This window comes from Emys orbicularis, chromosome 11 (assembly GCF_028017835.1).
Source record: "Emys orbicularis isolate rEmyOrb1 chromosome 11, rEmyOrb1.hap1, whole genome shotgun sequence".
Lineage (NCBI taxonomy): Eukaryota > Metazoa > Chordata > Testudines > Emydidae > Emys > Emys orbicularis.
Genome location: NC_088693.1, coordinates 73,556,939 through 73,574,610, shown reverse-complemented (window position 1 = coordinate 73,574,610; position 17,672 = coordinate 73,556,939). Strand labels below are relative to the sequence as shown.

The window sequence follows — 17,672 nt, the reverse complement described above, 5'->3', positions numbered from 1 at the left end:
ACATTTTAAAAACCTTATTTACTTCACATACAACAACAGTTTAGTTATATATTATAGACTTCTAGAAAGAGACCTTCTAAAAACATTAAAATGTATCACTGGCACACAAAACCTTAAATCAGAGTGAATAAATGAAAACTTGGCCCAGCACTTCTGAAAGGTTGCTCACCCCTGCTCTATCTTCATGAAAACATGCAAAGTTCCCAGATATTACACTGAAAGTCCTCCATGTAGATAGTGGTCAAAGTCTCTCAGAGGTAACAAAAACCCACACAGAGTTTGTCCCTAGGGAATCCTAGTCTGTTTTGGCCACTCACTAAGTACTGATTGAGCTTTCCCTTTCCACTGTCTCACTTGCAGAGCTTGTGCCAGGCCTACACGTCTAGCACTATAAGCCTCTAGGGATGGGTGTTCCCTTGGTCAGGGCAACTGCCTTTGAGGCCTTCCTCACCCACTTTATATGATTACTCCTTCCCAATTACCCACAACTTGTTACTTCTGACAGGCATGGCAGGATAGGACAGATACAAGTCCCTGTCTCCAGGGCAGTCCATTGACCCCTCCCTGCACTGGTCTAGTGTGGAGCGTGTACAACTTATCAAAACACAACCACGAGGATTTTGTACTTAAAGTAAAACTTCACTTTATAATTCTATTGCTATACACCCTTATTATATGAACAACAAAATGCCACAACTTCACGTATGTTACCGCTATGTTCTTAACACCCCACTAACCAGGGCAAGTGGGACATCCGACTGAACCCAAAACGTTTTTAACAGACTAGAAAGCTGCATTTCCCAGCTCCAGTGCAGCATTGCAGATTAACTGATTTCACGGCTACCAGAAATTCTTCTGGAGCATGGAGTTGGCCCATAGGAGCCTCTCTTATTTTGCATATAGCACAGTTTTCAGTGTTTCTCTCTTTATTATCTCAGAAGTATGCTTGGCAGAATTCCATTTTTTAAAAATAATTTTGACACATAATATAGATGTCATTTTTAAGCGTTTTTATCCATGTAAATTTTCACAGGTAATTATCTGGGCAGGGGGAAAGGAAGTAGACTATAATTAAATGAGAGCAGCCATTGAGATTCAAAAAGTTAAAGCTTTATAACTGTTAAAATTGTCAAACTATACAAATTAAATATCCTTAAAATCAAACTCTAATAAGTTCTCCAGCAGCATTTTTCTTACTTTGCCTATCTGTAAATTTTGACTGTCAGCACTGGAAATATTTTTTTTTGTCAGTTTGTGGTTGCACAGTGAAATCAATGTTTACCAACATTTACCAATAGCAATGTAAGTCTTCCAAGACTACTTAGAAAGCAGAAATCACTGCAATCTTTTGACAGACATTCCAAATATGAGAAAATAGGATTTGGCTGACCCCAATATAATTTTCTGGTAGCTGTGATATAACAGCCTGATGCAATCTGGGACATTTCACTGGGATGTCTCAGTGGACATGGAGCCAACTGGTATGACTTTGGGGACACGATACAATTTTTGTTTTAGTTATTTAATTGCTGAAACCCCCTTAACCTGGTTAGTGGAGTAATTCAGCACATATTATGGTAGAAGTAGAGTAAATAAGTAGATTTTACGGTCCTCTATAATCAAGAGAAATTTAAGGATTAAGTAACAATCTAAAATTGACTGCCCACCTAGTAATGATTACACATCGCATATTCAAAGGTATCTTCTTTCTATAAATCTGCTACTAATCTGATTATTCCAAGCACTATGCATTTTACCTATGTGACTCTATAGCAGGGGTCAGCAACCTTTCAGAAGTGGTGTGCCGAGTCTTCATTTATTCACTCTGATTTAAGGTTTTGCGTGCCAGTAATACATTCTAACTTTTTTAGAAAGTCTCTTTCTACGAGTCTATAATATATAACTAAACTATTGTTGTATGTAAAGTAAATAAGGTTTTAAAAATGTTTAAGAAGCTTCATTTAAAATTAAATTAAAATGCAGAGCCCACCAGACCAGTGGCTAGGATCCAGGCAGTGTGAGTGCCACTGAAAATCAGCTCACGTGCCGCCTTTGGCACACGTGCCATAGGTTGCCTACCCCTGCTCTATAGGCTCTAGTGAATCGACATCCATTGCTACCACATGTCCCAGCCATGAAACTATGGAACCGTCTCTGAGCTTCAGCATCTATCTTCTCCACACCTTCCAAACAATACTATGAATTCTCAAGTCATGCTTCCCAATACACTTGTAAAGAATGAGAAGCCAACAACAGGACTTATTTGAGCATGCATACATGTATGAGCATGCTTACTGAACGTACTGAACAAATGGGAGAACCTTTTTCCCTTGCCCAAATCCTTATTCCTGACATTGTAAGCAAAAGTTAGTACTCAGCACTATTCCTTCCTATATGAAGTTAACCTACAAGCAAAAGGAAATTCTTTTCATCCATGGACTTGCCCAAAATAGCAATGCATTTTCTATTCTACTGCAAAGCTATGAGAACGATGACATTACCAAGATGCATGCTCATTTAGTTCACTGATGACACTGGAAATGGAGAAAAGCTCTTTCAAAGTACTGTAGAAGAGCTTGAGAAGAAATTAACCAAATACTTCTTTTTAAAATGCTGATCAAGGATGTGGTTCCTCCTTAATTAGACATGTGACGATTCACCCCAGCTTACAGAAGTGCAGACACTCAGCAATATGAGCACTGAGGCAGAAAATCCTTTTTTTTTTTTTTCAACATCACTTTGTGCTTCGAAATAAAATTACTTTCTGAGGTTGAGAGACCTCAGTAGCACCCCATTACATTCATGAATAAAGCAGTATGTTAAGCAGGCCTTCATACCTTTAGAACGTAATTTTTTTGGGGGAAAAGGCGACTCTGTGTAAAAACAGCCTCATTACTCTTTCTTGTGCCTTGCCTCCTGCTGCCAGGGTTGGTCTTCCTCTGTCCAATTAAGTGAGCACTAAGCAGCAGTATTTTGAGTGAAGAAAACCCAATTAACCTGAAGTTTCACTACTACCCTTCAACTTTCTCCACAATGGGTACCTGTGGCGCTTAATGAAAACCTAGACATTGTAAAAAGAACATTTTGTTGGGCAGAAAATACATGCACTTCTGTAACTAACAGGTCATGAGCTATGATTTATTGGATTCCATGTGTATTACCTAAACAAAAGAAAAACGTGGCAATCAATTTATCTTTGTGATACATTCAAGCCTTAATTTCATCCAGGAGTATTCTCGATGGATTAAAAGTACAATTTCCCCCTGAAAAGTGGCTGTAAAAATGGCATTTTCAACTCAACACATGTACTCTGTATTTACCTAGAGTCTGACCCACTGACTGTAATGACCAAAATAAAATGTTCATGCTTTTCATTCCTATTAGTGCAGCAAGAGCCTACGCAGCTAAGAGCATAAGCAGGAATCTATTTTATTAAACTTAGTTCCAGTCAGTTACATCTGTAGACACCCAGCAAAGATGGGTGTGCACAGGTGTCACAGAGGGCACCATGTGAAAACAATGAGGTTGTACAAGTGTTACAAAGGCCCTAACTTAGGCCTGGTCTACACTACGAGTTTAGGTCGACTTTAGCCGCGTTAAATCGAATTTAGCCTGGACACGTTCACACGACGAAGCCCTTTCTTTCGACTTAAAGGGCCCTTTAAACCGGTTTCTTTACTCCACCTCCGACGAGGGGATTAGCGATAAAATCGGCCTTAGGGGGTCGGAATTGGGTTAGTGTGGACGGAATTCGACGTTATTGGCCTCCGGGAGCTATCCCACAGTGCTTCATTGTGACCGCTCTGGACAGCACTCTCAACTCAGATGCACTGGCCAGGTAGACAGGAAAAGCCCCGCGAACGTTTGAATTTCATTTCCGGTTTGCTGAGCGTGGAGAGCACAGGTGACCACGCAGAGCTCATCAGCACAGGTAACCGTGATGGAGTCCCAGGATCGCAAAAGAGCTCCAGCATGGACAGAACGGGAGGTACGGGATCTGCTCGCCATATGGGGAGATGAATCAGTGCTGGCTGAACTCCGAAGCAGTAAACGAAATGGCAAAATATTAGAAAAGGTCTCCAAGGCCATGAAGGACAGAGGCCATAACAGGGACGCACAGCAGTGCTGCGTGAAAATTAAGGAGCTAAGGCAAGCCTACCACAAAGCCAGAGAAGCAAACGGAAGGTCCGGGGCTGAGCCGCAAACATGCCGCTTCTACGCGGAGCTGCATGCCATTCTAGGGGGTGCAGCCACCACTACCCCAACCGTGTGCTATGAGTCCCTCACTGGAGAAACACACAGGGAAGCGGGTTCGGGGGACGAGGAAGATGAGGATGAAGATAATGTAAATAGCTCACAGCAGCAAGGAAGCGGAGAAACCGGTTTCCCCAACAGCCAGGATATGTTTATCACCCTGGACCTGGAACCAGTAACCCCCGAACTCACCCAAGACCCTGTGGGCACACAGGGGACCTCTGGTGAGTGTACCTTTGTAAATATTACACATGGTTTAAAAGCAAGCATGTTTAATGATTAATGATTAATTTGCCCTGGCAATCGCGGCCAGTACAGCTACTGGAAAAGTCTGTTAACGTGTATGGGGATGGAGCGGAAATCCTCCAGGGACATCTCCAGAAAGCTCTCCTTCATGTACTCCCAAAGCCTTTGCAAAAGGTTTCTGGGGAGGGCTGCCTTATCCCGTCCGCCATGGTAGGACACTTTACCACGCCAGGCCAGTAGCACGTAGTCTGGAATCATTGCATAACAAAGCATGGCACCGTATGGTCCCGGTGTTTGCTGTCATGCAGACAACATCCATTCCTTATCGCTCTTTGTTATCCTCAGGAGAGTGATATCATTCACGGTCACCTGGTTGAAATGGGGCAATTTTATTAAGGGGACATTCAGAGGTGCCCCTTCCTGCTCTGCTGAACAGAAATATTCCCTGCTATTAGCCACGCGGTGGGGGGGAGGGGTGAAGTGATCATCCCAGAGAATTGGGTGTGTGGGGGAGGGGAATTAGTTGGGTTTGTGCTGCACGTTAACCCTGAAACCGCAGCCCCTCCTTTTACATTGCAAACCCATTTTAAATGGCCAACCCAACGGGTGCTTGGTATGGTTAATGAGAGCAGTACTGTTTTAAACCATCCCCACATGTTAACAAGGTTAAAAAAGCCAAAAGACTGTGTCTTACCATGGCTGCCTGCAAGCTGAAATCTGTGGCCTGGCACTGTGTGAGTGATCTCTCACACCAAATCGGCAGGCCCTCAATATAAGAGGAAAAATGCGACCTTGTAATGAAAGCACATGTGCTGTGTGATGTGAACAGCAAAATTTAACGTGAAAGAGTGTACCCATTGTTCTCTAAAATGTATCTTTTTTAACCACCTCTCCCTTCTCCTCCACCAGCTGCAAATGTTTCTCCTTCACAGAGGCTAGTGAATATTCGAAAGCGGAAGCGAAGGACGCGTGATGAAATGTTTACTGAACTACAGACTGCCTCCCACGCTGACAGAGCACAGCAGAATGCGTGGAGGCAGTCAATTACTGATTATAGAAAAGCCCAATATGAGCGAGAGGAGAGGTGGCGTGCTGAATCGCGGGCTGAAGAGCAGAGGTTGCGTGCTGAATCGCGGGCTGAAGATGAGAGGTGGCGTCAGCTTGCACACAGAAGGCAAGAGTCGATGCTCCGGCTGCTGGAGCATCAAACTGATATGCTCCAGCGTATGGTTGAGCTGCAGGAAAGGCAGCAGGAGCAGAGACCGCCGCTACAGCCCCTGTGTAACCAACAGCCCTCCTCCCCAAGTCCCATTGCCTCCTCACCCAGACGCCCAAGAACACGCTGGGGGGGCCTCCGGCCACCCAGTCACTCCACCCTAGATGATTTCCCGAGCAATAAGTGTTAACGTTTTAAAGTTTTAAACTGCAGTGTCCCCTTTTCCTTCCCTCCTCCCCCACCCATCCCGGGCTACCTTTGCAATTATCCCCCTAGTTGTGTGATGAATTAATAAAGAATGCATGAATGTGAAGTAACAATGACTTTATTGCCTCTGCAAGTGGTGCTTGAAGGGGGGAGGGTAGGGGAGGGTGGGGTTGTTGGTTTACAGGGAAGTAGAGTTAACCGGGTGGGTGGGTTTGCGTAGATTTCATCAAGGAGAAACAAACAGAAGTTTCACACCGTAGCCTGGCCAGTCACAAAACTAGTTTTCAAAGCTTCTCTGATGCGCACCGCGCCCTGCTGTGCTCCTCTAACCGACCTGGTGTCTGGCTGCGCGTAATCAGCGGCCAGGCGATTTGCCTCTACCTCCCACCCCGCCATAAATGTCTCCCCCTTACTCTCACAGATATTGTGGAGCGCACAGCAAGCAGCAATAACAATGGGGATATTCTTTTCGCTAAGGTCTGAGCGAGTCAGTAAGCTGCGCCAGCGCGCTTTTAAATGCCCAAATGCACATTCCACCACCATTCGGCACTTGCTCAGCCTGTAGTTGAACAGGTCCTGACTCCTGGCCAGGCTGCCTGTGTACGGCTTCATGAGCCATGGCATTAAGGGGTAGGCTGGGTCCCCAAGGATCACGATAGGCATTTCAACATCCCCAACGGTTATTTTCTGGTCCGGGAAGAAAGTCCCTTCCTCCAGCTTTCGAAACAGAACAGAGTGCCTGAAGACGCGAGCATCATGTACCCTTCCCGGCCAGCCCACGTTGATGTCGGTGAAACGTCCCTTGTGATCCACCAGGGCTTGCAGCAGCATTGAAAAGTACCCCTTGCGGTTTATGTACTCGGTGGCTTGGTGCTCCGGTGCCAAGATAGGGATATGGGTTCCATCTATCGCCCCCCCACAGTTTGGGAATCCCATTGCAGCAAAGCCATCCACTATGTCCTGCACGTTTCCCAGAGTCACTACCCTTGATATCACCAGGTCTCTCATTGCCCTGGCAACTTGGATCACAGCAGCCCCCACAGTAGATTTGCCCACTCCAAATTGATTCCCGACTGACTGGTAGCTGTCTGGCGTTGCAAGCTTCCACAGGGCTATCGCCACTCGCTTCTCAACTGTGAGGGCTGCTCTCATCCTGGTATTCTGGCGCTTCAGGGCAGGGGAAAGCAAGTCACAAAGTTCCATGAAAGTGCCCTTACGCATGCGAAAGTTTCGCAGCCACTGGGAATCGTCCCACACCTGCAGCACGATGCGGTCCCACCAGTCTGTGCTTGTTTCCCGGGCCCAGAATCGGCGTTCCACGGCAGCAACCTGCCCCAGGAACACCATGATTTCCACATTGCTGGGGCCTGTGACTTGGTCTAGGTCCATGTCCATTTCCTCATCACTCTCGTCGCCGCGCTGCAATCGCCTCCTCCTCGGCTGGTCCTGGTTTTGCTTTGGCATGTCCTGGCTCTGCATATACTCCAGGACAATGCGCGTGGTGTTCATAGTGCTCATAATTGCCGCGGTGATCTGAGCGGGCTCCATGATCCCAGTGCTAGCTATGGCGTCTGGTCTGAAAAAAGGCGCGAAACTAGTATCTGAAGGACCAGGGGAAGGAGGGAGGGAGGGAGGGAGGGAGGGGCGAGTGACGACATGGCGTACAGGTACAGGGAATTAAAAATCAAGAAAGGTGGCTGTGCATCAGGGAGAAATACAAACTGTCACACAGAATGCCCCCCCCCGAGATTGAACTCCTAAGCCTGGGTTTAGCGGGCCGTTGATTTGACGGAGGGAGGGGGGAAGGAAATGAATACAGAACAAATCTATTTTTTACATCTTAAGACGACGGTGCAGCATGACTGATAGCCCTCAGCATTTTCTGGGCGCTTGGCAGTTAGCCTTCAGGCCTATTGCACGATCTGATACCCACTGCAGTATGATGATGACGGATACCAGTCATAATATACTATCTACTGCCAAAAGGCAAGGGGTTGCTGCTGTGTAGCAATGTAGCCCCACGTCTGCCAGCCCCATGTCTGCCAGCACCCAGATCGCCCTCGGCCTCTTCTGGGTGCTTAGCAGAAAATACTGGGCGCTTGGCAGAAAATAGTATACTACGACTGATAGCCATCATTGTCAAGACAGTTCGATAGGACAGAGCATGTCTGCCCAGGTGCCAATGATTGATAGCCACTGCTGTACGACGAGGACGGTTACCAGTCGTAATAAACCATCTACTGCCAAAAGGCAAACGGTAAGGGGCTGGTGCAATGCAGCCCTACGGCTGCCAGCCCCACAGCTACCAGCACCCAGATCGCCGATGAAGGCTACCAGTCATGCTGCACCGTCTACCGCCAAAAGGCAGTTAGCTGCTGCTGCTGTGTAGCAATGCAGTCCCACGTCTGCCGGCACCCGGATGACATATGGTGACGGTGAGCTGAGCTGAGCGGGCTCCATGCTTGCCGTGGTATGTTGTCTGCACAGGTAACCCAGGTAAAAAGGCGCGAATCTATTGTCTGCCGTTGCTGTGACGGAGGGGGAGGGGCCTGACGACATGTACCCAGAACCCCCCGCGGCACTGTTTTGCATCATTCGGGCATTGCGATCTCAACCCATAATTCCAATGGGCGCCGGAGACTGCGGGAACTGTGGGATAGCTACCCATAGTGCAATGCGCCGGAAGTCGACGCTAGCCTCAGTACTGTGGACGCGGTCCGCCGACGTAATGCACTTAGAGCATTTTATGTGGGGACACACACAATCGGCTGTATACAACCGATTTCTATAAAACCGGCTTCTATTAATTCGATCTAATGTCATAGTGTAGACATACCCTTAGCCTGCAGAACCTTTGTAACAGGCAGTAACATGAGAAGGAAAGAAATAAGCTTGCCTCTCAGCTCTGTTGTGGAGTTTGCAGGGCTGCTGGTTAGAAAAAGCATCTCCTGCCTTGTAAACCAAGAACATTTGATAAGGCGATCACACACCCACACATACATTCATGGAACCCATGATGCCATTTCTACAGAGTCACTTTTCAGAGCAGAGCTGAATTTTAAGTTGCATAAATTATGACATTGTGCTCTGAAGTACCAGGGAGGTCTGAGAAAAGCAAAAACAGCGGTTGTCTAAATGTACTTACAGACAGCTCTCTCTAGATGGTGCTAAATATTAAACTTTATGATAATCTCGAGCCTTTCCTAGTTTACCTCCTAATATGAAATTTATCCAAAAAAGAAATATGGATTACTTTTTGCAAGAGGTTGTGAAATAAGTATATATTATCTATGGTAAAACAACACATAACGTGTTTTTACAGTTAAAGTAGGGCTGTCAATTAATCGCGGTTAACTCACGTGATTAACTCAAAATAATTAAGCATGATTAATCACACTTCTAGCAATAGAATACCAATGGAAATTTATTAAATATTTTGGATGTTTTTCTACATTTTCAATATTGATTTCAATTACAACTCAGAATACAAAGTGTACAGCGCTCACTTTATATTATTTTTTATTACAAATACATGCACTGTAAAAATGATAAGCAAAAGAAATAGTATTTTTCAATTCACCTCATAAAAGTACTGAAGTGCGATTTCTTTATCATGAAAGTGTAACTTACAAATGCAGTTTTTTTTTGGTTACATAACTGCACTCAAAAATAAAACAGCGTAAAACTTTAGAGCCTACAAGTCCACTCAGTCCTATTTCTTATTCCGCCAATCGCTAAGACAAACACGTTTGTTTACTTTGATGGGAGATACTGCTGCCTGCTTCTTATTTACAACGTCACCTGAAAGTGAGAACAGGCGTTCACATGGCACTTTTGTAGCCAGCGTTGCAAGGTATTTACATGCCAGATATGCTAAACATTCATATGCCCCTTCATGTTTCGGCCACCATGCCAGAGGACATGCTTCCATGCTGATGATGCCCGTTAAAAAAAAAATGCGTCAATTAAATTTGTGGCTGTACTCCTTGGGGGGAGAAATGTATGTCTCCTGCTCTGTTTTACCTGTGTTCTGCCATATATTTCATGTTATAGCAGTCTCGGATGATGACCCAGCACATATTGGTTTTAAGAACACTTTCACAGCAGATTTGACAAAATGCAACGAAGGTACTGATGTGGGATTTCTAAAAATAGGTACAGCACTCGATCCAAGGTTTAAGAATCTGAAGTGCCTTCCAAAATCTGAGAGGGACGAGGTGTGGAGTATGCTTTTAGAAGTCGTAAAAGAGCAACACTCTGATGCGGAAACTACAGAACCCAAACCACCAAAAAAGAAAAATCAACCTTCTGCTGGTGGCATCTGACTCAGATGATGAAAATGAACATGTGTCGGTCCGCACTGCTCTGGATCGTTATCAAGCAGAACCCATCATCCGCGTGGAAGCATGTCCTCTGGAATGGTGGTTGAAGCATGAAGGGACATATGACTCTTTAGTACATCTGGCACGTAAATATCTTGTGACGCCGGCTACAACAGTGCCATGCAAATGCCTGTTCTCACTTTCAGGTGACATTGTAAACAAGAAGCAGGAAGCATTATCTCCTGCAAATTGTAACCTACCTTGTTTGTGTGAGTGATTGGCTGACCAAGAAGTAGGACTGAGTGGACTTGTAGGCTCTAAAGTTTTACATTGTTTTATTTTTGAATGAAGTTTTTTGTACATAATTCTACATTTGTAAGTTCTACTTTTATGATAAAGAGATTGCACTACAGTACTTGTATGAGGTGAATTGAAAAATAATTTTTTTTTGTTTACTGTGCAAATATTGGTTATCAAAAATAAATATAAAGCAAGCACTTTACACTTTGTATTCTGTGTTGTAATTGAAATTAATATATTTGAAATGTAGTAAACATCCAAAAATATTAAAAATAAATGGTATTCTATTGTTTTTTTAATTGCTTGACAGTCCTAATTTTAAATTGTTTGGTGAAGAACAATGGAGGTCCACATGAGGCCCATAAAGAACATGACATCAAAAGCATTTATTGTTGGAGTGGTACAGTTATGAATTATGCTTAGCAACTGGATCTATGACATTAGTAGAGATACAGCATGAAACATCTCAAAGGTATTTCCCAACAACCTGTAATTTCTACCATCTTGAAATACTACACTGGCACCTATATCTGATTAACACAAGCTTAAAAACTAGAGCTGTGAAACAGAGGCTGTGGACTTGGAAACAATGCCTTCACTGATGAATGTCCAAGGACTAAAGAGTTAAGGGTGCCAAAGGGAGTACAGAGATCCTGACTAAAGAGTTAATCAGATATATAAACAGGTTTTAAGATGGGAGCCTTGTATAGAATGCGACAAGAGGTATGGCTTTCAGTTGCTTACCCAACATACCTGTGACATCCAGGGGACGCTTCTTAAGAGCAGTAACCACTGGGCCATCTTTCCTGCGTAACAGGGGACTGCTCCGTCTTTCAGCAACTTTCTGCTTTAATCTGGATCGTAACTTCAGGTTGGGTTCAGATGCTGTACAAAGAAAGGAAAAGTCAGCACGGCATGCAGAGTTCCATTTAATATCATCTTATTCATTGTTTTCTGCCAACTATATTGGCTACTCTTCAATGAAGGATACCACAGAAATGTAAGGGAAATTAGTCATATGACATAATAATTGGAATAAAGAATTATCAGTATAATGAAAAAATACCAACAGATGCCTTCTGCACTAGTTCTGTTAAAACACTGATGATCAGGATTAATAGTGCTTTTTATAAAAATTAATGTTACAATGTTTTACCTATGGACTGGAGATAGTGGTTTGCAGTATGATTTGTTGTAAAGTTCATGAGATCTAATACAAAGTAAGATATTCACCTGTAATAGATTTATAACCACTCCACTGCTGACTACTAAGCTTATCACAAAGGTAGAGCCTTGCAACGGATATTCTGTAAATTAATAAAAGAATCAATGGGCCTCTATAGCGGATAACAAAAGAATAATTATCTTAATTTTCCAAGCATAGTTCAAGGATTGTCGTCTGACTAACACACACCCAATACTTTGAAAGTTTATCTTAAAATGTATGACTACCTTAAGGTCATCAGGACTGCCAAGAGGAAGGTTGTGGCCTCAGGAAATTTGTAAAATTTGAACCCCTTTACATCATGTGATACACATTTCAACTATCCCCTTAAATGAAAGTTTCAGGCATGGGAATGTTCCAAGATGCTATATTCATCAAATGCAAGAATCGGGAGATGTGCACAGAACCCTCACCACAGCCTCCTAAGTAGGAATCATAAAAGAAACAGTGAACTGCCAGCACTATGTGTCTCAAAAAAATATTTTTCAATAGGTAAGGAAGCCATGAGAAAGGGAAAAGATTCCCACTGGAAGACATCTTTCTTTGTAAACTTGGTGCTCTCTTGAGTATATTTGAAATATTTCTTTGAGTTCTTCAAGGCTCCTGACATTTACTGGATTTGTGAACTTACCCAATCTTTCCCTTCCTCCGCTCTCCAGCAAGTTCTATGCTCTCACCACTAAATACTGATACATTTGATTCTTTGTGCCCAAGGATAGACAATGTAAAACTTCTTCAGCAGACTTGAAGTCGGATTTACAAACTGATTTTGTTTAACAAAGTCTGGCTACAGCTTTATTTCCCGCTAGAGTGTGTAGAAGGCCAATACAGAATGTTTTAATTGTGGAGAGCATACAAACTGGAAGTTGACGACTTCATGATCAAATATTTGCTTAAAAGTTCTCATCAAAACTGTTCTCTGATGAAACTTTAGAAAAGGAGCGTTTCATGAATATACCATGGACAGAAAAAAAAGTCTACCTAAATTTGCTTTAAAAAAGATAAAGGAGGTACTTTTAAAAAGTGTCAGACTCATGAAGATGATGTTTAAAATTCAATCTGAAATCCATTAGTGAAGGGCAAAATCATGTTATATGCCATTTACATAAAGAAAGCAAGTGGAATGAATATAAATCTGTTGTTTGCCAGAAGGACAAAATTAAAGAGGAGGCTATTTAAATAACAATTGCACTTTCTTCAATGTTAGTTCATGAAAAAAAAAAAAAAAAAAAAAAAAAAAAAGAGCTCTGCTTTAAAGGGAAGGACCTAATCTTAGTTTAAAAGTAGACAATAGACATGAGAACACTCAGAGCCGCATGGTAGATAATTTACACTTGCAGCAAATTTACATTTTAAATAAACTAATTGATTAGATGCTTGGGTCTATAATTTAAAAATAAAGCAAAGCAATGTTTCATATAGATGTGGTTATGTATATTGTGCATATATATGGAGAATCTACATATGCATGCAATGTAGGCATATTCTACAGTTGGTTAAAGCATCTGTCTTCTGACAAAGAAAAATATGACAATATATATTACATTAAAATGAGGATTTCATTCATATTATTTATTTCTGTATGGTATTTGTGTGAATTATGTTTTGTGTTGGGAATACACACATCACTGTATTTTAAAGGTATATAATGAACGAAGTGTCTAAGTATGAAACACCTTAAAAATGGAGAAAAAAATCAGGGCATCAGATTAGCTAATATTACAAATGATGCTACAGGTCTGAATATACTAATAAGAATCCTTCCCTGTAACAAGAATTTCAATGTGAATGAAAATAAGGAACCACATGCTTAAACAAAACATCTCCAAAGGAAGATATGACCATCCAAAGAAAACACACTGGAACTTCCCAGACAAATGTATTACATGGTGTTCTTCATCCCCTCCTCATATTGAGATAAGTTTCAAAATAGTGAGAAGTTGTTTAAACCCTTACCATTCTACAACTAAAAGTTTAGACTTTGTTCTACAATATTCCTTTTTATTTTTTTATACTAATCCTATACAGAAATCTTTATCAAAACTCCAAGGACTTTTTAAACATTGGTATCCCATTTCACCTGTCATTCATATGTGTGGTACATGAAAATATCTGTATACATTTCACTAGGTGTTATGTAACTCGGAGTTAAGTGAATTAAAAACACCCTGCCAGCAGCACAGAATGATCTGAAATTCTAGGTATTTACATATGTCATTTCTGAATGTCTCAGAGTTATGAAGAGTTTCAATTTTCGACAAGGCATATTGAAAGCTCAGTCAGGACCAATAAGCTTTGTTTTTTTTTACTGTCATCTAAAAAAAAAAATGCTGCCTAAATTTAAGAGACCTATACTTCAAAAGCATAAATAAGAAAATAACATGAATCAGCCAGCACATAACTCACACAATATTGTGGAGTTTGAGTTCAATTTTCTTTAAGAAACATCAGTTCTACTGAAAATCAACTGAAATTCATCCCACCATACAATGTCTCCAAATGAAGTGTTGCTCAGAATCTTAATGCAATCTATAGCGCTTGGAATTCAATCTCAAAAGCTTTGTACTCTTCAGGTCACGTAATGTCTTCTAATCTAATGGTATACACTTATTAATTCAAAAATTCAGTTAGGTACTTATTCAGCCAGATAATTAAGGACATGCCTAACTTTAAGCATGTCGTTAGTCTTACTGAAGTCAATGGGACCATTCATATGTTCAATTACCTTACTGAATTGTGGCCTTAGTGCCTCAGTTTATTTAGAGAAAATATATTACTCCTGGGACAAGTCTGCACCACTGTGCACATGCAGAATTTGTGTCTCCTGCAGATTTCTTTGCTTCCCCACAGAAAAATGGGGAAGTAAAGAAATCTGCAAGGAACAAACGCCCCTTCCCGAAAGCCCAGGCGTGTTGGTTCGAGCGCCCATAGCAGCTGACAGAGACGTAAATGAGCGCGGGGGAAACGGGGGTTGGGCATGCATGTGTGTCAGTCACTGCAAGGGAGGGCGGGGCTGGGTAGGCATGTGTGCAAGCAAGAGACACTCTTGCTCAGTCTGGTGTGGAGGGATAGGGCTTTGGGTTGTTTGGAGGTAGGTATGAGGCAGGCTCTGTCCCCTCAGGCAGAGCAGAAAATGTAGCAGCCTGCCTGCATAGTTGTTCCTATTGTTGTTAGTTAATTGGTCCCATTTGTAGTGAATTCCCCCAGGAGCATAAAACAGGTGTAAAACTTTTAAGGATCCTTTACATTACAATAAGGCTCCTTTACACCACTCTGGCAATGACAGTAAGGGAATCCTCAGCTAGGAAGATCTATGTGCTCTCTCGCTTTTTTCCTGTGCCAGAGTGGCACAATGGGGTAGATTACAATTCAGGATCTATTTTACTTACTACCCATTTAAAACAAAGACTTTGAGGAAAAATAAAATGTTTATCAAGCGGTCAATAAAATGTCAGGACTGTCCGAACCATGCACTTTCAAAAGTAGCTAGCCAGGATTATAAGTGGAATGCAGGGTATTGGTTATCAAGTATTTGTAACTTAACTCTCATGTGTTTAGGAAGTGCTGAATAGTTAATGACTTTTTTCTGTACTGTAGTTTAAATAAATTACTAAAATAATTTAAACTGGCTTGATTATATTGCGTTATTTTGACAAATAAAATATGCAGAATTTTAAATTTTTTCACGCAGAATTCCCCCAAGAGTAATATGTTCTCTCCTCTCTCTCAGGCTTCTCTATTGCATGCGGAACATAGGGCCTTCACCACTGCCTTTATGGGGGCACACAAGCCTTCCTGCCATGTCAAAGCAAAGTCCAGGGGCAAGGAGAGGGAGAAAACATGTTGTGAGTAAATTAATAACTTAAGAAATTAAGACATGTAGAACAACTGCTTCCCCGGTCCACAGGGTTTCCTAAACAAGATACCCATCATGTGCTTTTCCACAGGATACAATATGACTTGAGCCATTCTATCTGGCTTCTTTCAGCCTCACTGTTTTCCTCCCTGAAACTATTCATTTTAAAGTGGTCTTCTGAAGTGACCTTACATACTGCCTCATTTGCTATTAAGGCTAGCAGCATAAGAGATGTAGCATTTTTCATATTACCAATACAACATATTTATGGGAGAAATAATTAGACAGATGTGCCAGGAGTATATCTATCTTTACAGTTATTAAGGGTAGTTCTTTAGTATTTCTAAGAAATACTGACTTTCACAATAAGTTTGGCAAAGGGCAAATGCTATCCTGGGATGTATAAACAGAAGAATCTCAAGTAGGAGTAAAAAGGCTGTTTTACCTCTGTATTTGGCACCAGCGCAATACCAGATCCAGTTCTAGAACTCAAGAAGGATGTTAAAAAATTGGAGAGGGTTCAGAGAAGACGCACAGAATCTAGTGATAGATTCCAAGAGCTCAATCTATTGAACATATCCAGCGCCTGGTGGTGCTGCCCATAGGCCCGGTAATAATCCGGGGAGCGATGCCACCTGCTTCGAGGAGGGTGTGCAGGCTCCTGCGACCGGGACTAGGAGCGTGGGGATCATTTGTGATGCTCCAGTGACTGGCTCCAGAGAGCGCCAAGGAGGCTCTGGCGAGCGGCGCCTGAGAACCAGGGAGCAGCATCTATTGGGTGACTGCTGCTGGGGTTCCGGGGATCCAAGGGATCGGTGCCTGGAGTCCAGCGTCCTGTGCCGGGAACTCGCCGAGTGGCCACAGGTCTGTGGTCTAAGGCGTGGCTCCGGAGGTTGTTGGCACGGCCCTGGTGAGTGAGATGGGGAAGTACGATACTGCGGGACTGACTTTTGTAGGGGTGCCATGGAATGCCTTCCCCTACAAACGGTTGGGAGGGAGGGGTCCTTGGCCCTCTCTTCCTGAGGAGTAGGCGGCACTGGGAGGTAGAAAGGCTTGAAAGGCTTCCGGGATGGACAGCACCATGAGGTACCGCATGCCTCTATCACTCCCTGGAGTAGGAGGCAGATCGTGGGGCGGACTCGGCCCAACAGGTGATGCTGCCGCCTGGCTACCCTCTTGTGATGGTGAGATGGTCCACGTTGGTCTAACCTCAACTTCTCCCTTATCTTTGCCCTCATGGGTCCCCAGGGAGCACCCCCTTCCTGCGTGCTTTCTGTGCCTTTTGGCTGGTACCGGTGATGTGGGGCGCTTCTTGTCGATGCCGAAGTACTCAGTACCGAGTCCAAATGTACTGGCTCCGAGCAGTTGCGAGCGCGGACTTCATGAGGAGCACGCAGAGTCTTATGTCTCTCTCCTTGTTGGTCCAGGGCTTGAATCCCTTGCAAATGCGACACTTCTTGCTAATGTGAGCCTCACCCAGAGACTTCAAACAACTAAGATGTGGATCGCTGATTGGCATGGGCTTCTTACAGCGATCGCACTGGGGATGCAGCGGGGCATGCCCCATCCCTGGGCTAAGTCTGTCAGGGGACAATATCTCTACAGCAGTGGTTCTTAACCTGGGTGCATGCACCCCCAGCGGGTGTGAGATGCCCTTTCTGGGAGAGCGAGACATGCCAGTTTTTTTTAGAAGGTAAATCATCGAAAACACAAATTAAGTACAGGCACGTAACTACAACACAACTACTTTGTTCATCAAACCTATGTATTTATTAACATTATACATTTTTTAATGATTACTGTAATATACAAATCTAGGTTTAAAGAACTGACCTACTTCAACGATTTTTGATAAAGGGTGCGAGAATATATTTTGAGAACCAAAGGGGTGCAGGCTGCAGTAAAGGTTAAGAACCACTGCTCTAGAGTATACTAAAACTATTAGGAACTGTTAACTATCGCTAATTACAACTACTTACAAAAGAAAAAGTTTAAAGAACCACTGAATGAGAACTACTTGCTACAGCAAGAGGAACATTCCAGCAC

The 17,672-nt window shown here is 43.0% G+C and overlaps 1 protein-coding gene across 1 annotated transcript in view; it reads right to left on the bottom strand.

Annotated features, from left to right (window-relative positions):
* HDAC4 (histone deacetylase 4) overlaps positions 1 to 17,672 on the bottom strand; it is a 453,690-nt gene that overhangs the window by 110,492 nt on the left and 325,526 nt on the right. Inside the window, exon 8 of the mRNA XM_065412876.1 lies at positions 11,299 to 11,430. Coding sequence (XP_065268948.1) covers positions 11,299 to 11,430 — 132 coding nt within the window. The remainder of the gene's footprint in view (positions 1 to 11,298; positions 11,431 to 17,672) is intronic.